We start from the raw sequence: 17,297 nt of genomic DNA on the forward strand, positions 1-17,297 counted from the left end.
GGCCATGCAAAAAGGGTATCTATCATAACCTTCGCCCCAAAAAGCTGCACCATCCAAAACCCCAAAATAGACAAAGGGAACCAGAACAAAATGTACATAAAGTCCTATACAAGTATAACCCGGAAGGGTTTCACGTCCGTCGACCGGATGATCTTCTGCCATCGGAAGGAGACCCCGGTTCTTCATCCACGAACCGGACGCTAGTGCCCAGTGCGCTCGCTCGTCCAGTACGGCGTCTAGTCGAGTCGGTTCGAGGCAGAACAGTACCGACGCGCAAAAGTCGACTGGCAAATGGAGTGTAAGAGGGCGTCGCAGGAGTAGTGGAAACCTGCGCCATGGCCCGCGCTCTGGCGGCTCGTTTGGACGGCGAGGTGAGGAAGTTGGGTGTCGCCAGCGGCGTAGTCGAAGCCAATTGAATTTGGCTGTTCGCGGCCACAGCTAGGTCGTTGGTCTTAAAGGGAGTCGTGGTTTGATACCAAGGATCGAAAATGCGTCGGTTCGGCTCGGCTTCGAAGGTCGCTCCATCATAGTTTCTCGTCGGACTTATCAGAGGCCCTGGTAAGTCCCGCGACTCGGACTTCACGCGTGCTTTCTCCAGCCAGCTACGGAACATGCTTCGACAGTGCTTCCTTAGGTTTCGTTCCTTCATCGCCTCGGCGGTCTCGGAGAAGCTCTTGACCTGGAAGACACGGAAGCTGAGCTTCCGCAATTGGATATTGGCCTGGCCAAGGACATGCTCCCGATTCATGTTATTTGCTTGTTGCTCCTGGCGCTGATACACAAGCAAGGCCTCGACCCAGCGCGTCAATTGTTCGCCAACAATTTGGCGCGCATAATGATCATCGGCCGCATCGCAGTCCTGGAGGCGATTGAAGGTTTTCTCTTGCCATCGAGGTACAAGCTCGGACGCCATTGCCAAGCAGTGTTGCCGTGAGAATTGCAGGGCTTGCTGCTCCAGACCTGCCATATGTAAGGACCTGGAGTGCCAATGAGATAGAGCTTTCGATGCCAGATTGATCTTGATCTTCCTCCGTGTCTGGATATACGCTTGTTGGCGACGTTTTTTGGCAGATTCAACTGTCGCGACGCGCCATTTCTTGGTGAACTTGGTAGCCAGGAAGTAGTATCTGGCGGTATTAGCCCATCCCTCTATCTTGACCACATGCTGATATTTGGAACGCCAGGCCACAAGCGATTCCTGCGCTAAGCGTGGAGCGTAGAACTCGGAGGCAACCATCTCCCTCTCGCGTTGCAACGATAGCTGATCCCGCCAGCGTTCCAGCTTGGTTCGGAGCAAGTCTTCGTTTCGTTGCTCCTCAAATACCTCCGCACGGTCAAGCAATTCGGCATAAGTCCTCCGAACGTTAGTCACAAAGACCGAGAAAACTTCCCGCTTGATGCGCTGCTCCCTAATGCGCTGCATGAGACGGTATCTCTCCGCTAAAATCCATTTGTACATCGCTTCGAGCTTGATACGTTCCTCAATTCGAGCATAGAGAGCCTGACAGCGAAGCTGGTCATTCCACGTTGTCCACGCATTGCGTATAATCCGTTGCCGATCCATCTCCCGTGCCTGCTTCAGCATTTGAGCGCGATGCACCCACTGCGAGTACGCCGCTTGAAGGATATGTGTGTCCACCATTTTTGTAACATGGTTAGCGACCGGGGCTAAATGAGCTTGAGCCCTCCATTCTATCAGCTTCTCCTCCAGAACCTTGCGGCGCTCCATCAATGCTACTTGTTGCTCCCTCGCAATGACACCTTGAGTCCTTTCATGCCAAAGTTGCATTACCGATCCCACAGCATAATGCTTGTTCCGAACATCAATTTCATGAATGCACTCCCTGTTGGTTCGAAACTTGCGCAACCAGTACAACAGAGAGCGTCTCTTGAGGCAATAGTCGTACCACTGAGGGGCACGCTGTTCGCAGAAGCTCCAGAACCACTGCCAATAGAATGTATGTTTCGACTTCTCCCTACTGATAACAACCGCCTTCTCTTCCGCCTGTTTGACCTCTCTGGTCCTTTTTAGCCAGGCAGCAAAAGGTTTTCGCAAAGCGAAGCGCTGGGCTTTCATCTCATTGACTGCGGTGATCTCACGCCATGCATGGAAGTACTTGACGCTAAGGATATGTCGCCGAGCTGCAGATGTCCGAGCAAGTTCCTCTGCAGTCAGTTGCGCCCAGTGAGAGAACGCCTTGGTGAGGAGAAAGAGATCCCGAGCCCGTCCCGCGCGCTCTTCCAGATGCTTGAAGAATCTCTCCGTTCGCTCTTCCTGCCGTCTGTCGCGGATGATGGTATGCCACGTTTGAAACGCCTGTCGAAGCAAGGTGTTTCGGTCTCGATTTACGGCGACCATCTCCATATTATGGTGGCTCTGTCTGGCCTGTATCGCCCTCTTAACCCACTGCGTGAGAAGTCGACGGTTGATGGCCCGTTGGCGGTACATATTGAAAGTCGATGCATCTCGCAGCAGATCCGAAAGCGATGGCCTATATAGCATTTCCGGCGGCATCTCAGGCCGTTCAAGGGGACTGATGCTATCGTCACTAGAGGACACTGAAGATGATTGCTCTCCCTCTTCATCGGAGCCATTTGAGGATGTTTTCGAGCGCCGGGCTCGTGAGGCTTCCGCTATTCTCTCTGAGCGATCGCGGTCGACGGCAGACCGGGCATAGAGTCCATTGGGAAGAGGCTTCTCGTCAGCCGGCGGCGGCTGAGCAGACGAGGATTGCGCAGCCAGAAAGTCCATCCGACTCATGAGCCGGCGACCCACGTCGATAAACTGTGCCATCAATTGAGTTCTGTCGGGGGACTCCGCTTCTGGAGAGACCCGCGCATGCTTCGGAGACGGCGACGGCTTTGTGAACGGATACTCAGGCTTCCCGACTTGTATTCGCGACATGGACGACCGTGAGCTTGGGCGGTTGATGAAGCTTCTCTGAGTGGGATCGTCGCCAACATCGTACATGGAATTGAAGGACGCCCGCCTTCGCAGAGGTGTCTGTAGTTGTTTTTGTGGCTGTGGCTGCGTTGAGTCCTCCCGGGTGTCGCGTATCCTTCGCCTAGGCCTGCTTTCGATGGAGGGTACACTGTCCGGGTACGTCTCATCGTAGGTATCATCCTCGCCGCCGAATTCAATGACAATGCCCATCCGTTCGAGGAGGTTTTCGAATTTGTCGAAGAGCGACTCTCCTACGACATGTTTGCTTCCCATTTTGAGCAAGAAGCGCATACAGGCATAGCCTGGATCCGCGTCGACGCCATGTTCGGCAATAACCTCGTCGTAGGCCTTGAATAGCACACGGTACGGGAGTCGCTCGACTTCTGGATCCCTCTCCGCACGGGTAATGACCTGGTAGAGGAGGCCGACATCTATGTTGAACAATAAGCAATCAGCATTTCGCAAAGGTAAACAAGACTATGAAGAAGTGTGGAGGGGGCTAATAAATGCGACAGAGCATACCTTCATCGGTGAGCGCCGGGTCTTCATGGGACAAAGGTCTTCGCTGAAGGGGAACGGGAGGCATCGAACTGTCCGCGAACTAAGGCGCGTTTTTCGCATATGGCTCATAGAGACGGAACAGGGAATCATTAAGCATCGCGGAACAGGCACACACACACACGGACACGGTCGGGGGTGGTGTTGCTAGGTGGGTTGTCAGAGGCCCACAATGCTCCAGGCCGCAAAGTCAAGCTAAAGTCAAGTTAGACCGCAAGAGAGATCCCCAAATGGACCGGTGGGACCCAATGGCACGGCCGGGCGACAAGGCATTGACTTTTTATCAGTCAAAAAGCCAAGTTGTTTTTGCTTTGCTTTTGCTTTTCGTGTCGCGCCGGCGATGGGAATGTGCTGGGTCATGTGATGAGATTATGTAAACGGGAGCTGGTCCAACAGTCACGCTTTGGATAGAAGAACAATCAATCACCTCTAGATAGTACATAAGTCTTTAACTCTCTGTGTGGCAAAGACACTGAGCAAGATGCCGTCCACAAAGACAAGACCCATTGAGAAGTTTGCAAAGGCTGCCTCGAAGTGCTCGGTCGAGGTATGATATGATATGAATCACCGAATCTGCTCGATCCAGCTGACAGACGGGCTTTCAGGCCGCTGCGTATGGCAAATGCGTCGTTGCGGACTACAATGCCGTGCAAAAGGACATGTGCGCCAAGGAGTTCATGAAGCTCAAGGACTGCTTTCTGGTAGGAAGGAAACCCGCATCTCCGGGATGACTTCATCTGTAACATGGCTAATTCACGCTTGACAGGCGGCCTCGAAGAAAGTTTAATGGTGGATGATGGGTTGCAGGAGAACTATATGGTTTAGGCGCATTGGGCTGTTTGGCTTCTACTAGCATGTATGGCGGTGTCTGTATAGGAAAGGTCTCTACAGGTATATGTAAAAACTTATCATCATGAACGTGTGTAATTTTATTCATCCATCAACTAAACAAGAAGAAATGTCAAAACATCGTAACTAGCGGGAATTGTATGGTCTAAGCTATCAACATCTTATCTGTGTGAATTGATCAAACCTCTACAACTTGAGCAGACGCAACAGGAAAGTGGCCTTTTGTACTTCTTGCTCTTCTTGGATGATCATTCCCGGCTCCTCTCCGCTGGGCACCTTGCCGTCCACAAGCTCGTAGCGGTCGAGCGGTCTGCGCACAACCTTTTCGATGGCCTTGGCTTGCGTCTCAAACGCCTTGTTGATGCCCACATCCTCGGGATCCGACAGGACGGCATACTCCATCTTCACATCATCAGTGGGGACAAGACCCGCCTTCTTACGAAGACGCTGCAAACGGTTGATGATCTCACGGCCCAACCCTTGCTCGGCCAACTCGGGGTACAGGTTAGCGTCCAGGATGGTCAGCAAGTCGCTATCCGTGTTGGGTTCCATGTTGGCGGACGCGCTGTCCTCCTTCATTCCACGCTTCACGACCAGATCACCTTCAACAAGCTCAATGCCGTCCACAAGCATCTTCTTGTCGGCGACGAACTTCTTCACGTCCTCGCTGGTCAGAGAGGGCAAGGCCTTCTTGACCTTCTGGACCTCCTTCTTCAGCTTCTTGCCCAACGTAGGCCAGTCGGCGGTCACACTGTACTGGACGTTGTACTTCTCCTCGTCCGAGGACAGGACAAGCTCAAGAACGTTCAGCTCCTCGAGGATGTATCCCTGCAGGGACTTCACATCGTCCAGGTACTGCTGGTCCTGGTGGATGACAACGAGAGTCTTCAGCGGCGTCTTCAGACCAATGTTCCGACGTTCACGGGAGATACGAGCCATATCAATGACCTTCTGCATCCGGGCCACGCGCCTCTCGACAACCTCATCGAAAAGCTCTTCCCGAACCTCGGGGAAGGGAAGGAAGTGGACACTGCGGCTGTCCTCGCTACGGAGCGCCTCGGGGATGTGAGGGAGAAGCTTCAGGTAGATGGTGTCGGTAAGGAAAGGAGTGAAGGGAGCCAGGCCCCGGACCAGGGTGTACAGGACCTCGAAGAGGGTGTTCAGGGCATGCTGGGTATCATCGACACCGTTCTCACCCTTGAGACGTCTGCGGTTGAAACGAATGTACCAGTTGGTGGTGTTGTCGATCAACTCAAGCAGGCGAGGAACGACAGTGTACAGACGGTATCCGGCCATCTCCTCGTTGACGAACTTGAGAAGACTCTGGCAACTGGCCAGGATCCAGCGGTCCATGACGTTGGTGTTAGTAGCCTCCGCCTTAGGATCAAAGGTGTAATCGAAGCCCTGGGTCTTCTTGAACAGAGCGGCTTGACCCTCGAAGAACTTGTAGCTGTTCCAGAGGGGAAGAAGAACCTTGGCGACAATCTCCTTGACGCCCGACTCCTTGAACCGAAGGGGCTCAGCGCGCACAACTGGAGAGTTGATCAAGTAGAGGCGAAGAGCATCAGAACCGTAACGCTCCATGACGAGGGAGGGATCAGGGTAGTTCTTAAGTCTCTTGGACATCTTCTTTCCATCCTCTGCGAGAACAATGCCGTTGACGACACAGTTCTTGAAAGGAAGCTTGCCAAAGAGGTGGGTACCAAGCACAGTCAGGGTGTAGAACCAACCACGAGTCTGGTCAAGACCCTCCGCGATGAAGTCACCGGGGAAGCTGTTCTCGAACTGTTCCTTGTTCTCAAAGGGATAGTGCTGGGATGCATAAGGCATGCTGCCAGACTCAAACCAGCAATCAAACACCTCGCTAACACGGCGAAGGACGCCCTTGCCCTGCTTGCTGGGGATGGTGATCTTGTCGACCTTGTCGCGGTGCAGGTCGGTGAGTTCACCCTCGTAACCACTAAGCTGCTTGAGTTCCTCGGCACTACCGACGGCGACAACCTCCTTGAAGTCATCGCTCACCCACAAGGGCAGAGGAGTACCCCAGAAACGGTTTCTCGAGATGTTCCAGTCGCGAGCATTCTGGATCCAGCTGGAGAAGCGTCTCTCCTTGACGAAGCTCGGCACCCAGTGGGAGTCGTCAATGCCCTGGAGCATCTGAGGGATGATAGGGCCGATCTTGACGAACCAAGCCGGCACGGCCCGGTAGATCAAGGGAGTGTCGGAACGCCAGCAGAAGGGGTAGCTGTGAGTAATCTGGCTGTCGACAACCAGGCGTCCAGCAGCCTTCAGGTGCTTGATGATGCCCCTGTCGGCAGCCTTGACGTGTTGGCCCTCGAAGTCCTTCACTTCGGCTGTGTAGCAACCCTTTTCGTCAACAGGGTTAGGGGGAAGACGGCTCTCACTGATGACGCCGTTCTCCATGCCAACTCTGTAATCGTCCTCACCAAAGGCGGGAGCCTGGTGGACGATACCGGTACCGTCCTCAGCAGTAACGTACTCGGCGTTAAGGACCCGGAAACCGTGCTCCTTGAACTCTTCGTAGAAGTAATCGAAGAGGGGCTGGTACTTCCAGTCCTTCATGGTAGCACCCTTAAAGCGGTCGACGATCTTGAACTTGGCCTTCTTGGGGTCCTTGTACAGCGTCCGGAGCAGAGACTCGAGCAGGATGTAGTGCTTTCCAGATGCCTCGTCGAGGATCTTGATGTATTCGAAGGTGGGGTTGACTGCGAGGGCAATGTTCGAGGGCAGGGTCCATGGGGTGGTTGTCCATGCAAGAAGGGAAGTCTCGGGCTCGTGGACGAGGGGGAATGTGACGACGACGGCAGGGTCTTGCACATCCTTGTAGTTTTGTTGAGCCTCGAAGTTACTGAGAGGGGTGTTGAGGGCGGTCGAGTAAGGCATGACGCGGTAGCCTCTGTAGACAAGGTCCTTGTCGAACAGCTGCTTGAAGACCCACCACACTGATTCCATGAAGCTCACGTTCATGGTCTATAGTGCATGGTCAGCATATGTAGAGACCGAGGGGTATAAGATGATGGGCCTGTCTACCTTGTAGTCATTGTCAAAGTCGATCCAACGACCCAGTCGCTCGATAGTTTGACGCCATTCCGAAGCAAATCTCATGACAATGGCTCTGCACTCCTCGTTGTACTTCTCAATACCAATTTTCTCGACGGCCTCGAGACCCGACATGCCCAGCTTCTTGTCGATCTCGTACTCGATGGGCACACCATGGGTGTCCCAGCCAAAGCGACGCTCGACATAGTGACCCTTCATAGACCAATAACGGGGAATGATATCCTTGATGGTCGAGGCCAACAAGTGACCATAGTGAGGCAGACCGGTAGCGAATGGAGGGCCATCGTAGAAGGTGTATGGTTTACGACCTTCGGATAGCTCAACCTGCCTGCGGAAGGCGTTGATCTCCCTCCACCTCTGGAGGATGGCCTCCTCCTCGCGGGGAAAATCAATGGACATGACGGGCGAGCGGGGAAGGGGAGAGGAGGTGACAGGGAGGAAATCTGTCGACTTGCGATCTTCCAGCGAGGGATCCGCGGGGTAGATTTAAAGCCCGATTGAAGGTTGCGCACAAGCGGCAGAATCGTTTTGACTCACCCCGCGCACCATTTTTTGTCTCCGCTGGCCAATCAGCGCCCGCTTCGCCTACCGCCGACATCAGCCGGTGTGACTGTCCCTCTTTCCAATGCGGATTCATAAATATCTCTAAATATGGAATAGTTTTTGGCTCAGGTACACTGTACAATGGCTACTACGCTAGTCACAAGGCTGAATCCCATCTTTGATGTACAAATTGGGACTAACCTCCCATGGCTCTGACTCACTCATGCTTTCTTTGTCATTGGAATGCAATTCAGGGCTGTCGCAACTCATGGCTGCTACGCCCTACGCCCTGCGCCTCATGCAAGGGCCACCAATATTGGTATTTCCATTAGGCTTCCTCCTCGTCCTCATCCTCGTCCTCTTCCTCCTCCTCATCATCTTCAGCTTCGGACACTTCTTGACCGAGATCCTTCAAACGTTGCTATGGAACAGTATGAGTCATCTGCATAGTCATTGGGTTAGGGCCAGTGGACTTACCTTGTCCTCATTTCTCTTCGCCTCCAGATCTCCGAACACGATCAGCAAATCCTCAAGCTCAGACTGTGCCGCCTTGCGAGCTTCCTCCTTCTCCTTGGCCTCCGCCTCGGCCTTCTCGAGCTGTTTCCGGGCCTCTTCAAGCGCTTGGGTAGCCTTGCGTGCTGCCTCCTCAGCCTTTTTTACCTCACTTTCAGCCTTCTCGGCTCGCTTCTCCGAGGCAGTGCACTTAGAGGACAGTTCATCGCGTGTAGACTGTAGTTCTTTCGTAGCCTTCTCCTTAGCAGTGTCCAGTTCCGATTGTAAGGCCTTGGACGCGGACTTGAGCTCCGCAACCTCGGTCTCATGCTGCTTTTTGGCGGCGTCCATTTCAGACTTAAGCGTCTTGATGGTTTCTTGGAAGCTGGTTACTTCAGTTGCCTGCTTTCCTTTGCCAGCCTCCAGCTCGGCTTGAAGGCTCTCGATCGTCTTCTTCAAATCGGACACCTCAGTAGCATTCTGTCCGTTGCTGGAATCAATCTCCGACTGCAGCGTCTCAATCGTCTTCTTCAGATCAGAAACCTCTGCCGCGCTCTGGCCACTGCTGGCGTCAAGCTCCGACTGCAGCGTCTCGATTGTCTTCTTCAGATCAGAAACCTCTGCTGCACTCTGTCCGTTGCTGGCATCGAGCTCCGACTGTAACTTCTGGATTGTCTTGTTGAGGTCGGAGACCTCAGACTCATGTTTCTCTTGACTGGCATCCATCTGCGACTTGAGCTCCTCGATTGTCTTGTTCAGACCAGAGACTTCGCTAGTATGCTGTCCTCTGCCTGTCTCAAGCTCTGACTGCAACTTCTGGATTGTGGTGTTCAACTCAGAGAGCTTGGCCTCATGGTGTCCCTTAACAGTATCGAGTGCTGACTGAAGATTCTGAATTGTGGTGTTAAGTTCCAGAACTTCCGCCACATGCTGTCCCTTTATCTTTTCCGCCTCCGACTTCAAGATCTGGATAGTAGTCTTCAGGTCAGCAATCTCAGCAGAGGATTGCTCCTTGCCACGATTGAGATCAGATTCGAGTGAACGAATCTTTTTCTGCAGGTCAGCCACCTCGGCTTCATGATGCTTTTTTACTTGGAGACTTCTCCTCTCATGGTCTGCAGATGTTTCCTTCAGCTGTCGATCAATGGCTCGTAACTGTTCGCCATGCTGTTTCAAGAGCACATTTTGAGCGTGCTTCTGCTGCTCCTTTAAGACATTCAGTTCTTGTTCATGACTCCGCTTCAATGATTCACAGATCTGCTGCAGTTTAGAAGACTCTAATATGGTAGCGTCTCTCGTCTTTCGGTGTTCAGCCTGCTCGTGATCGAGCTTGGATTGCAGAGCAAGCAGATCCGACTCCAGCTTCTGTGACAAAGCGCCCTTTTCTTCTAGTTCTGCCCGAAGCGAGTCCACAAGTTCGCGAGAAACTCCTCTTTCAACGCCATTGGTGATCACTGAGATCTCGATCTCGGGTTCACGGTCAATCGCACGTAGCAAGCGGCTGAAATTGTCTTTGAGAAATTCAACAAAGGTCCTGTCGAAGTAGATTTCCGGAAGGCCACCGTCGTATTGTGCCCCCACAGTCTGTGGTAGGACCTCAAAGTCACGTACCAGAGGATCCTCTCTGAACCGGGTGATCCGGTCAATGTATTGTTCTCGTCCTAGCTGCTCGATCAACAACTTATGCAGAGTCTTCCGCGGTATGGGCGAGTCCTTTGAGGAAAATTCGTATATGATTCCGAGTAGAATGGTGCAAAGACCCGGAACAAGTACGTAAGTGGCTCCGCGGTGCTTGATTTCTTGCAGCAAGGTCTGTATGCTGCTTCCCTCACCCAACAAGTCATTCACGGCATCCGGTTCTTCGAAGAGCCAACCACAGAGCAGCATCAAATATCCAAGGGTGATTCTTTCATCATCACTTCTTTGAATACCGGTGATCAAGTTGCCTACTATCGTCTGGATGCAGGTAACGACTTCTTCACCCTGTTCAGCATCCCCCTCAGTCACACCCATGGCGATTGATTTGGCTTCAGCGTTCTCGAACAGCAGTTGGTACATCAAGACAGATGCCATCCAGGTTTGGTAGGGGTCGGCATTTCCCCGAGCTTCTGGCGGCATCAACAGGACAGTCAGGATATTGGGGATCTGGTCTTCTCCGCTAATATGGCCTTGGATCGCTCTTCCTAGCACGTGGACACGGATCCCGGTGTGGTTTGCGAAGAATGCCTTGATACATTCGCAAGCGGCAAGTCGTGCATCAAGAAGCGACAATGGAGCGGGCTCGAGAGTCAATTTCAGCAACGCTTCGATAACATTGATCCGCTGGAGTTCTTGATGTGTCGAATCCCCATTGACAGCATTCGGAGTAGGACTCGAGCCCCAAATGACCTCAACGTCTCCAAAACGCTCCTGCAAGGGCTTATTGCTACGTATTAAGTCGGCGCATGTCGCAAGAGCCTAGCACAATTAGCATCAACTTTATAGGCGATTAGTGTCTCCTACCTTAGATGTCACATTGACATTGAATCTTTGACCGAAAGCGGTGTTTAGGACTTGTTCCATGACACCATTGTTCCAGAACGCTGTCTGGTTGGCAGGAGTGTTGACCCCTCCTTTGATTAAAAACAGCTGGACGATAACCAAAAGTCCCCAAAGGTTCTTATCTCGATGTGCGAGAGCCCATTGTGGGGTGGGCTCTTCCGAGTCCTGGTCCTGGTTGACATCCGCGAGGAGCTTTGCTAGCCTCTTGACACAGCCCGTCTCCCGAAAATATGACTGGTTGGAGATGTTGAGCCTCAGAAGGTTCGCGAGTAAGGAAAGGCAGTCTTCAACCACTTCCGATCCGTGAGTCAAAGCACCTTCAGCTTCTATCAAGGAGAAGATAAGGTCAAACGCGTTTTCGAATGCGACGAGCTTTTGGAACTCTTCGGAGGCCGGAGTAAGAGCGATCAGGAGAATTAAAGCTTCTATTCGATGCACAGTCGTAATTAGCAACAGTTGCACACCGCGCTTCCGCGCTGAGGGGGGAGCTCAACATACCATTGCGCACCGGCTCTCTAGCATCTCCCAGAGCACTGACCAGCCTCGGTATACCCAACGGCGCCGTCAGGATACATTCTTGTGTTCTTTCTGGCCGTGCGCTCGAGATCTGGAACATCAACTGCAGGGCATACAAGCGAGAGTAAAAGTCACGAGTATCCAGGAGGTCAAGGAGCGCAGTAATATTGTCTTGACGCTTTTTGCCCGGTCAGCAAGTGCATGTCTCGGCCAGTAACATGTACAAACCTGCGTAAATTCATCGGACAGCCAAAGAGCGATTTCGTCTGAAGCTTCGGGCTAGACAGCGCATGTCAGCAGGGGATGCGACAAACTCGGCTGAAGAGGCCACCAACACTATTCTCGTCCGGGGTAAACAACATCAACAAGGTCTCCAAGACCACCTTCAACGTATCCACATCTTCACGATCATCTTTGAGGCTGTTGATCAACGGGCGTAGTGCGCCCGAAGCAACGGAGGCAGGAAAGGACTTTGCAAAGCTTCTCAATCCTTGTATAGCTGCCCGTCGATCTTCTAGTAAAGTTGCACTCTGAAGCCGACCAGTCAGAGTATTAATTGTGTCGGTGGCCGTTTGTTTGGCCGGCGCCTGCGACTCGAGGATTCGGAACATCGCAACTGGTAGCTCGTAATTTCATGGTCACCGCCGGCCGGGGGCGTAGCAAGTTATAGGCATTGAATTTACGGAGGTGTGGGGAGAGAGGAGAGAAGCGAGTGGATCAGCCAGCTGAGTTGTTCTCTCCGAAGCTGCAGCGGCAGCAATGGGTGGTGGTGATTATGATGAGAGCACACGGGATAGTGCCAGTAGTCCGCAGTATGGAGTTAGTAGTAGCCAAATAAGCCGCAACGATACCTAACTCCAAAAAGAATTAGAGCCAACAATGCTGTACTGCTGTGTCCCGACTGGTCATTGGTCAGGTGTTTGGGGGGCCCGCTGACTACGTACTTTGCTGCTTTGAGTCTAGTGTCTAGAAGGGGAAGTTCTGCCGGAACCGCGACAAAAGAAGCGCCGAGATCTCGGATTTCATGGTCGGGCAAGTCGACCGGCCATTGCGATCGCAGAGACTTCCACGCCTTCATCATTCCCCCTCACCTCTCGAGAGGGTCAGTCTTTTACTCCTAGTCATTCCCACAGTGTGGGATCGCGAGTTTCCCTTTCCCCTACACCCTATACCCTTCTACGGAAGTAATCATTTACGGGTCATTCCTGCAGACTCGGAGACGTTGAGATAGCCGATGCAGCGCATCAGCGAACCTGGCTTAAATCGATAGATCTACTCCGTATAATCTGTACAAACATCTTCATACACTCTTTGTCAAATTCTACTAGCAATCATGGGTGTCCCAGCGCTTTTCAGATGGCTTTCCAACAAGTATCCTAAGATCATCTCCCCCGTTATCGAGGAGTTTCCGCAAGAAATCAACGGCGAAGAGGTTCCCGTGGACACCACGCGTCCCAATCCCAATGGAGATGAGATGGATAATTTGTACCTGGATATGAACGGTATCGTTCACCCATGTACTCATCCGGAAGGAAAGCCGCCACCGTCGAACGAGCAGGAGATGATGCTGGAGATCTTCAAGTACACCGACCGTGTGGTGAACATGGTCCGCCCGAGGAAGCTTCTGATGATTGCTGTCGGTATGTTGTAACTCTTATCGCGTCGCCTACTTTGATCAAACTGTTAGACTAACTCATGCGTTTCTCCTAAACTAGATGGTGTCGCGCCACGCGCAAAGATGAACCAGCAACGAGCCCGTCGGTTCCGCTCTGCTCAGGAAGCCAGAGAGGCAGATGAGAAGAAGGAAGAATTCCGCAAAATGCTTGAGAGGCAAAACGGCAAGAAGGAAGACGAGGATATGCAGGAACAGGTCATCCAGAAGACGTGGGATAGCAATGTCATTACCCCGGGAACGCCTTTCATGGATATTCTCGCGGCAGCTTTGCGCTACTGGATCGCTTATAAGCTCAATACCGACCCCGCTTGGGAAAAGGTTCGTCTTCTGGTCTAGTTATTGTTGTATATCTTTTACTGACTTTTAGCAGCTTAAAATCATCATTTCGGATGCGACGGTTCCGGGTGAAGGTGAACACAAGATCATGGAGTTCGTCCGGTCACAGCGCGCGTCGCCAGAGCACGACCCGAACACTCGCCACGTCATCTATGGATTGGATGCCGATTTGATCATGTTGGGTCTTGCGACTCATGAGCCCTATTTCCGGGTCCTACGTGAGGATGTCTTCTTCCAGGAGTCAAGGGCTCGGACATGCCGGCTATGTGGACAGGCAGGCCACAAGGCGGAGGAATGCAAAGGTCAGGCAAAGGAGAAGAATGGACAGTTCGATGAGAAGGGTAAAGGAACCTCACTCAAGCCCTTCATTTGGCTCAATGTGTCAATCCTTCGGGAATACCTTGCTGCGGAACTGTACGTTCCGCAACAACCGTTTCCTTTCGACTTGGAACGTGCTCTGGATGACTGGGTCTTCATGTGTTTCTTCGTAGGAAATGATTTCCTTCCTCACTTACCCTCCTTAGATATCCGTGAAAATGGCATCGACACTCTGATAGCTATTTGGCGTGATAATATCCCCGTCATGGGCGGGTACCTGACCGAGGATGGACATGTTGACCTCAAGCGGGCCCAGCTTATTCTGCAAGGACTGGCCAAGCAAGAGGATGCTATTTTCCGTCGTCGTAGACAGGCCGAGGAGAGGAGGGCTGCCAACGAGAAGCGGCGCAAGCAGGAAGCCCAAGCGCGTGAAGAAGGTGCTAGGAAGCGGAGAAAAAGCTCTCCCAACTACGAAGCCTACGAGACACCTGCCGGCAATCCTAGCGGTGGTCGGTCTAAGGGTGCCGCAGATGCGGCGCCTCCCAATGCCGTGGAACTGATCACGCCTCAACGGGGAGAACTGACCCGGGAGGCGAGGCAGTTGACTCACAGCATGGTTACTAACCGCGGTGCGGTGTATAAGGCTAACATGGCGAACAAGAGTGCCGCGGCCATCCTGAAGAGCAAGCTCATGAAAGGTTCGGAGGCTGAAGAACCCTCCGAGAACACCGAAGAATCCGGGTCAGAAGCTCCAGAGCCTTCCGAGGAGAAGACCGAAGAGCAAACTTCGCCTTCGGTTCTCGGTAAGAGAAAGGCGGATGAGGTGGCAGAGGAGGCCGCAGCGACGCCGACCAAGAAGCCATCCGCGGGCGACTCTCAAAACGATGAACTGCCGCCCGACACTGTCCGCCTGTGGGAAGAAGGATACGCTGATCGGTACTATGAGCAGAAATTTGGCGTCGATCCCGAAGACAAGGAGTTCCGCCACAAGGTCGCACGAGCGTATGCCGAGGGTCTTGCTTGGGTTTTGAGATACTATTTCCAAGGATGCCCCTCGTGGACGTGGTACTACCCTTACCACTATGCGCCATTTGCGGCTGATTTCGTGGATATTGGCGAAGTGGAGTTGCAATTCGAAAAGGGAACCCCATTCAAGCCCTTTGAACAGCTGATGGGAGTTCTTCCGGCTTCTTCCAACCACGCTATCCCTGAAGTCTTCCATGATCTGATGAGCGATCCTGATAGTGAGATCATCGATTTCTACCCGGAAGACTTCCCCGTGGACCTGAACGGCAAGAAGTTTGCTTGGCAGGGTGTCGTTCTACTTCCCTTCATTGACGAGAAGCGACTGCTGGCTGCGATGGAAAAGAAATACCCTCTTCTCTCTGATGACGAGAAGCTCCGGAACTGCGTAGGCCGGGATGTGTTGTTGATCTCCGAGAGCCACCCACTGTACCACGATCTGGTGGCCAACTTCTATTCCAAGAAACAGGGAGCCCCCAAGTACTCCATCAATCAGCGAATCAGTGAAGGTTTGGCTGGTAAGGTTGAGCGCAATGAGTCGTACATCCCGCACAGCTCCTTGGTATCGTCTCTTGAAGAATACGGGATGCCGAGTTTGGATGATGATCGATCTCTCACGTAAGTTACTTGTTATCTTTCCTACTTCTTTGTGCTGTTTACAGTTAGCTAATGTTCCGGATCCATGGGTTAGGGTCAATTACGAAATCCCCAAATCCAAGCACGTCCACAAGTCCATGCTCCTTCGGGGCGCCAAGCTGCCACCCCCGACCCTGGACAATGCGGATATCCAGGCCGTCAAGAACAAGGCACACCACTCGGGCCGATTCCATGGAGGAGCTCCGCTTCGCAATGGCAACCGGGGAGGCCGGATCAACTATGCCAGTGAGCGGCCGAACCCATTCGCGGCCCATCTGGACCCCAAGTTCATGCCGCCCGGTAACAGTGGTGGAGCGCCGACGGGCATGCCTTCTGGGTGGGTTCCTCCGAACGCTGGAGGCGGTGGTTACAACCGCGGGCCACCGCCACCTCCCCGCGGAGGAGGAGGAGGAGGTTACCACCAGCGATCGCACTATGGCGGCGGCGGCGGCGGCGGTGGTGGTGGTGGTGATTCCTACAACCAACCAATGGGCAATTACGACTACTATGGACGTAGTCAACAAGGATACTATCAGCAGCAAGGATCCTACGGTGGTAGCAACCACAACAACGCGTACCGTGGACGCTCATCCAACTACGGGGGATCCGACCATCGCGGTGGGTATAGCCGCGGAGGTTATTCAGGTCGGGACCACTATTCGTCCCGGAACTCTGGCGGTGGTGGTGGAGGTGGATATGGACGGTATTAGATAAGGGGATTCATGTTCGAGAACATGAGAGATTCGGATGAGCAAGGGAATGTCTATTACGCATGATCGATCCAGGGCCATTTGCGCCAATGCCACGTTAACTATCTATCTACTTCCTTCTTGTTGTTTGTATGCTTATCTCTATGACATTGTGAAAAGGGCCAGAGAAAAGAGAAAAAAGGAGGCCAAGTGATCGGAGGGCCGGCGTTCGATTGGATAATATTTGCTGGGGTTCATTCATTCTATACAACTATCTGTATAGCAATCAAAAGGTCTCGCGAGCATCGCGAATGGATACGACACCTTCCTTCCAACCATGTAGAACACAGCTTGTCAGATCAATATATAATGCTGTAGATCCCGCCCAGCTGGAAGTAATTCTTTGCCCGGTAAGATTTGCGACCGCGATAGAGTCAAGTCTCAAGTGTTCGGATCCGGATCGGGGTGTAAGACATAAGGAGGATTCACGGATCCGGAATGAGGATGGATGGAAGGAGTCTGGAAGTGTCAGCTTGACAGGACGTTTCGAGAGACGAGGAAGCTCGTGTTAATAATAAGATCGAGGTTGAGCAACACGAGGAGATCGTAGCTAGTCAGATTGGTCCACACAATTAGGTCTTCAGATGTCAGACAGGGCAGTATCTACTATCTAGAGTAACTCCGGTGGAGAGGCGGAGTTGCCAAACCAACGGGGCGCGACGACATCGGAGCGGGAGGAAAAGAAAAAAAGTAACTTAGTTAACGGAGGAGAGCGACTGTGAGTCAACGACTCCAATTGCGACCGCCGGTGGATCTCCTTCTACAATAATCCCTCCCCTCCAACCCAATAAAAATTCCCCCATTCTTTCCTCTTCCTTCTCGATTACTAGTTTCATAGTGACTACAAACCATCCATCCATCCATCCATCCATCCACCCTCCTCCATCCCTCGTGGTTCCGGCCCCCAACTTCCAGCCATCTGGGCATCTTGGAAGAACTCTCTCTCTCTCTCTCTCTCTCCCTCTCGCTCACATCTCGTCTCGAGTCTGAATATTTCCTCACCGGTCAAAGCGGAGTTGCGCCCCGCTGTCGACGA

At 52.7% G+C, this 17,297-nt stretch overlaps 4 protein-coding genes across 4 annotated transcripts; 1 reads left to right on the forward strand and 3 right to left on the reverse strand.

The window, feature by feature from the left end:
• Positions 1 to 36: 36 nt before the first annotated feature.
• On the reverse strand, positions 37 to 3,530 carry BO79DRAFT_175129 (Sfi1 family protein; the record flags this gene model as incomplete). Its single annotated transcript, XM_025679779.1, has 2 exons — positions 37 to 3,375; positions 3,467 to 3,530. 2 exons carry the CDS (start codon positions 3,528 to 3,530, stop codon positions 131 to 133), a joined length of 3,309 nt encoding a protein of 1,102 aa, XP_025538378.1. The 3' UTR covers positions 37 to 130.
• A 453-nt stretch (positions 3,531 to 3,983) lies between these two features.
• On the forward strand, positions 3,984 to 4,289 carry BO79DRAFT_256148 (uncharacterized protein; the record flags this gene model as incomplete). The annotated part of the gene is made up of 3 exons (XM_025686178.1): positions 3,984 to 4,049; positions 4,108 to 4,203; positions 4,269 to 4,289. The coding sequence occupies 3 exons, from the start codon at positions 3,984 to 3,986 to the stop codon at positions 4,287 to 4,289; spliced, it is 183 nt and encodes a 60-aa protein (XP_025538379.1).
• A 132-nt stretch (positions 4,290 to 4,421) lies between these two features.
• Positions 4,422 to 7,907, reverse strand: BO79DRAFT_238402 (isoleucine--tRNA ligase ILS1). The gene is made up of 2 exons (XM_025684810.1): positions 7,403 to 7,907; positions 4,422 to 7,342 (listed from the first exon to the last, which is right to left on the reverse strand). The coding sequence occupies exons 1-2, from the start codon at positions 7,829 to 7,831 to the stop codon at positions 4,538 to 4,540; spliced, it is 3,234 nt and encodes a 1,077-aa protein (XP_025538380.1). The 5' UTR covers positions 7,832 to 7,907; the 3' UTR covers positions 4,422 to 4,537.
• A 2,858-nt stretch (positions 7,908 to 10,765) lies between these two features.
• BO79DRAFT_28498 (putative intracellular protein transport protein (UsoA)) lies at positions 10,766 to 12,336 on the reverse strand. The gene is made up of 4 exons (XM_025688303.1): positions 11,860 to 12,336; positions 11,753 to 11,803; positions 11,507 to 11,702; positions 10,766 to 11,433 (listed from the first exon to the last, which is right to left on the reverse strand). Exons 1-4 carry the CDS (start codon positions 12,133 to 12,135, stop codon positions 10,946 to 10,948), a joined length of 1,011 nt encoding a protein of 336 aa, XP_025538381.1. The 5' UTR covers positions 12,136 to 12,336; the 3' UTR covers positions 10,766 to 10,945.
• Between the last annotated feature and the right edge of the window lie 4,961 nt (positions 12,337 to 17,297).

Source organism: Aspergillus costaricaensis, assembly GCF_003184835.1.
Source record: "Aspergillus costaricaensis CBS 115574 unplaced genomic scaffold BO79scaffold_20, whole genome shotgun sequence".
Lineage (NCBI taxonomy): Eukaryota > Fungi > Ascomycota > Eurotiomycetes > Eurotiales > Aspergillaceae > Aspergillus > Aspergillus costaricensis.

Excerpts from the sequence above, each read along its gene's own strand:
- BO79DRAFT_238402 (XM_025684810.1), bottom strand. The coding sequence starts at position 7,831 with ATGTCCATTGATTTTCCCCGCGAGGAGGAGGCCATCCTCCAGAGGTGG. Across the intron at positions 7,343-7,402 it reads ACTTTGACAATGACTACAAG|ACCATGAACGTGAGCTTCAT; the intron begins GTAGACAGGCCC and ends CATGCACTATAG.
- BO79DRAFT_28498 (XM_025688303.1), bottom strand. The coding sequence starts at position 12,135 with ATGTTCCGAATCCTCGAGTCGCAGGCGCCGGCCAAACAAACGGCCACC. Across the intron at positions 11,804-11,859 it reads TTACCCCGGACGAGAATAGT|CCCGAAGCTTCAGACGAAAT; the intron begins GTTGGTGGCCTC and ends TGCGCTGTCTAG. Across the intron at positions 11,703-11,752 it reads TGTCCGATGAATTTACGCAG|CGTCAAGACAATATTACTGC; the intron begins GTTTGTACATGT and ends CCGGGCAAAAAG.